Raw genomic sequence first — 1,838 nt, 5'->3', positions numbered from 1 at the left:
GCAAAATTTAACCCCTAAGGGGGGTAAAACGGGATCAACGCGTACGAAGTCGCGGACAGCCGCTAGTTGCTAATATAATATTTTAAAAAACAACAGGGTGATTATTATACCACGACTATACTTTTGCTTGTATTTTGTCATTCACGCAAAGAGCACCTGAACCGAATGCAATTTCGAATTCAAATTGCAAAATGCATTTGTTCACAAATAAATAATCAGTGTTACCAGAACTTCGCCGAATCGTTACCAATATTATGTTAGTTATTACAAAAACTTCGATAATATTACGATAAGAAGAAAATGGTTATGCTTATAAAAAGAGCCGGTATCAACGTCAGTGTCAGTCATATCTAATCCAAGATGGCGTATAAAGTACTTGCGTTGATCTGCCTTCAAGCTGTTTTGTTACAGGTAAGAAAAAAGCGATATAAACAAAGAAAAGAGAAATTAGTCAGCTTTATATTTTAGTAATATTTTATGATAAATTAAAAAGTATTTTAAAATATTAAAGAATAAAAAACAACGAAATTAAGGCAAGAAGCATTTTCTATTATAAGTCGATCCTTTAACTTCGAATTCCTTTTATTATTTTCTGATTATTTCGTTGCGGTCCCAAAACAGTTTAACTTTCCCATGGGACAAACTCTGCCTTCACTGGTTGGGTTTCATTGACATTTTATCGATACCAAGTGATAATCGCATACATTTTATCGTCTAATATCATCTATATGGTTATTATCACGGCGCGCATCCTAGCCCGACGGGCAACGGTAGAGTTTGATAAAGTTTACTAGGTCTTAATTTATTCCTATTGAGGTTCCTCTGAAGTGTTTGTTAACGGGACTATTCCCATCTCTCGTTCCCACCGCTGCAACTCCTGTGTAGCCAGGATCTACAGCTTGACCGCCAATAACCCAACCAGTGAAGGTCAAGTTTGTCCTGAGGGAAAGTTCTATCATTGGACCGGCAACGAAATTAATCAGAAGAACATAGGCGTTCGAAGTTAAGCTTCAACCACACCAACGCGTGCAGATCGCCATCGCCGGCGCGATCACGGCGCGATCAAAGGCCAATGACAGGTCGCGTGAACTGTCATAGGTCGCGCGACCTGTCATTGGCTTTTGATCGCACCAGCGATGGTGATCTGCACGCTTGAAGGTTTTTTTGTTACTAATGATTTATCATTTTCTTCCAGCAAGCTTTAAGCTTCCCCACATCGAAAAGCTCAAACGTACCAGTAACCACCAGCGTGGTTCCCAGCACAGTCCTATCTGGTACCGCATCGCAGCTGGTAGCTCCTGGCTTCTCGCCCAACTGGCCTGCCAGTGCCCAAAACGTGCCGTTGGTCACTGAGATTCTGCCAAGTCTTCAGCTAGGAGAGATGTCAGTAGACGGGGAAATGCCAGTGGGTGGTATGATCAAGATCACCGGCACATTCCCAGTTTTCGGCAATATCGCAGTAGATGGCTCTGTGCCCTCACATGGTACTGCCTATGTGGACACCGCTAATGTGTTCGCTAACGAGTGCGCTTGTTTTAATTAGGTTTTAGTTAATAAATGTTTTGTTGAATTTATGCTTGGATTTCTTTTTACCTTTTAATACATCCTTGCATGTCCTACTACAAAAAACCCATTAAAACTAAACACAGGACTATTCCCACCTCTCGTTCCCACCTCTGCAACTCCTGTGTAGCCAGGATCTACAGCTTGACTGCCTAAAACCCAACCAGTGAAGGTCAAGTGTGTCCCGGGGGAAAGTCTCAAAGTAGCCCAATGGTGTTGATGTACTGGTCAAATAAAGATCCGAGAAACGTGGGTTCGAAGTTCGAACCCACCGC

At 42.1% G+C, this 1,838-nt stretch overlaps 1 protein-coding gene across 1 annotated transcript; it reads left to right on the top strand.

Annotated features, from left to right (window-relative positions):
- Nucleotides 1–341: 341 nt before the first annotated feature.
- Nucleotides 342–1,574, top strand: LOC135085048 (uncharacterized). Its single transcript, XM_063979832.1, has 2 exons — nucleotides 342–411; nucleotides 1,196–1,574. Exons 1-2 carry the CDS (start codon nucleotides 361–363, stop codon nucleotides 1,541–1,543), a joined length of 399 nt encoding a protein of 132 aa, XP_063835902.1. The 5' UTR covers nucleotides 342–360; the 3' UTR covers nucleotides 1,544–1,574.
- The last annotated feature ends 264 nt before the right edge of the window (nucleotides 1,575–1,838 follow it).

Source organism: Ostrinia nubilalis, chromosome 27 (genome assembly GCF_963855985.1).
Source record: "Ostrinia nubilalis chromosome 27, ilOstNubi1.1, whole genome shotgun sequence".
NCBI lineage: Eukaryota > Metazoa > Arthropoda > Insecta > Lepidoptera > Crambidae > Ostrinia > Ostrinia nubilalis.
Note: the sequence above shows the minus strand (reverse complement) of the source record. Positions and strands in the feature narration are given on the sequence as shown.

What these genes read in the sequence shown, in the direction of transcription:
- LOC135085048 (XM_063979832.1), top strand. Translation starts at nt 361, where the DNA reads ATGGCGTATAAAGTACTTGCGTTGATCTGCCTTCAAGCTGTTTTGTTA. An exon ending in TTCAAGCTGTTTTGTTACAG is followed by an intron (nt 412 to 1,195) that starts GTAAGAAAAAAG and finishes ATTTTCTTCCAG; the next exon opens with CAAGCTTTAAGCTTCCCCAC.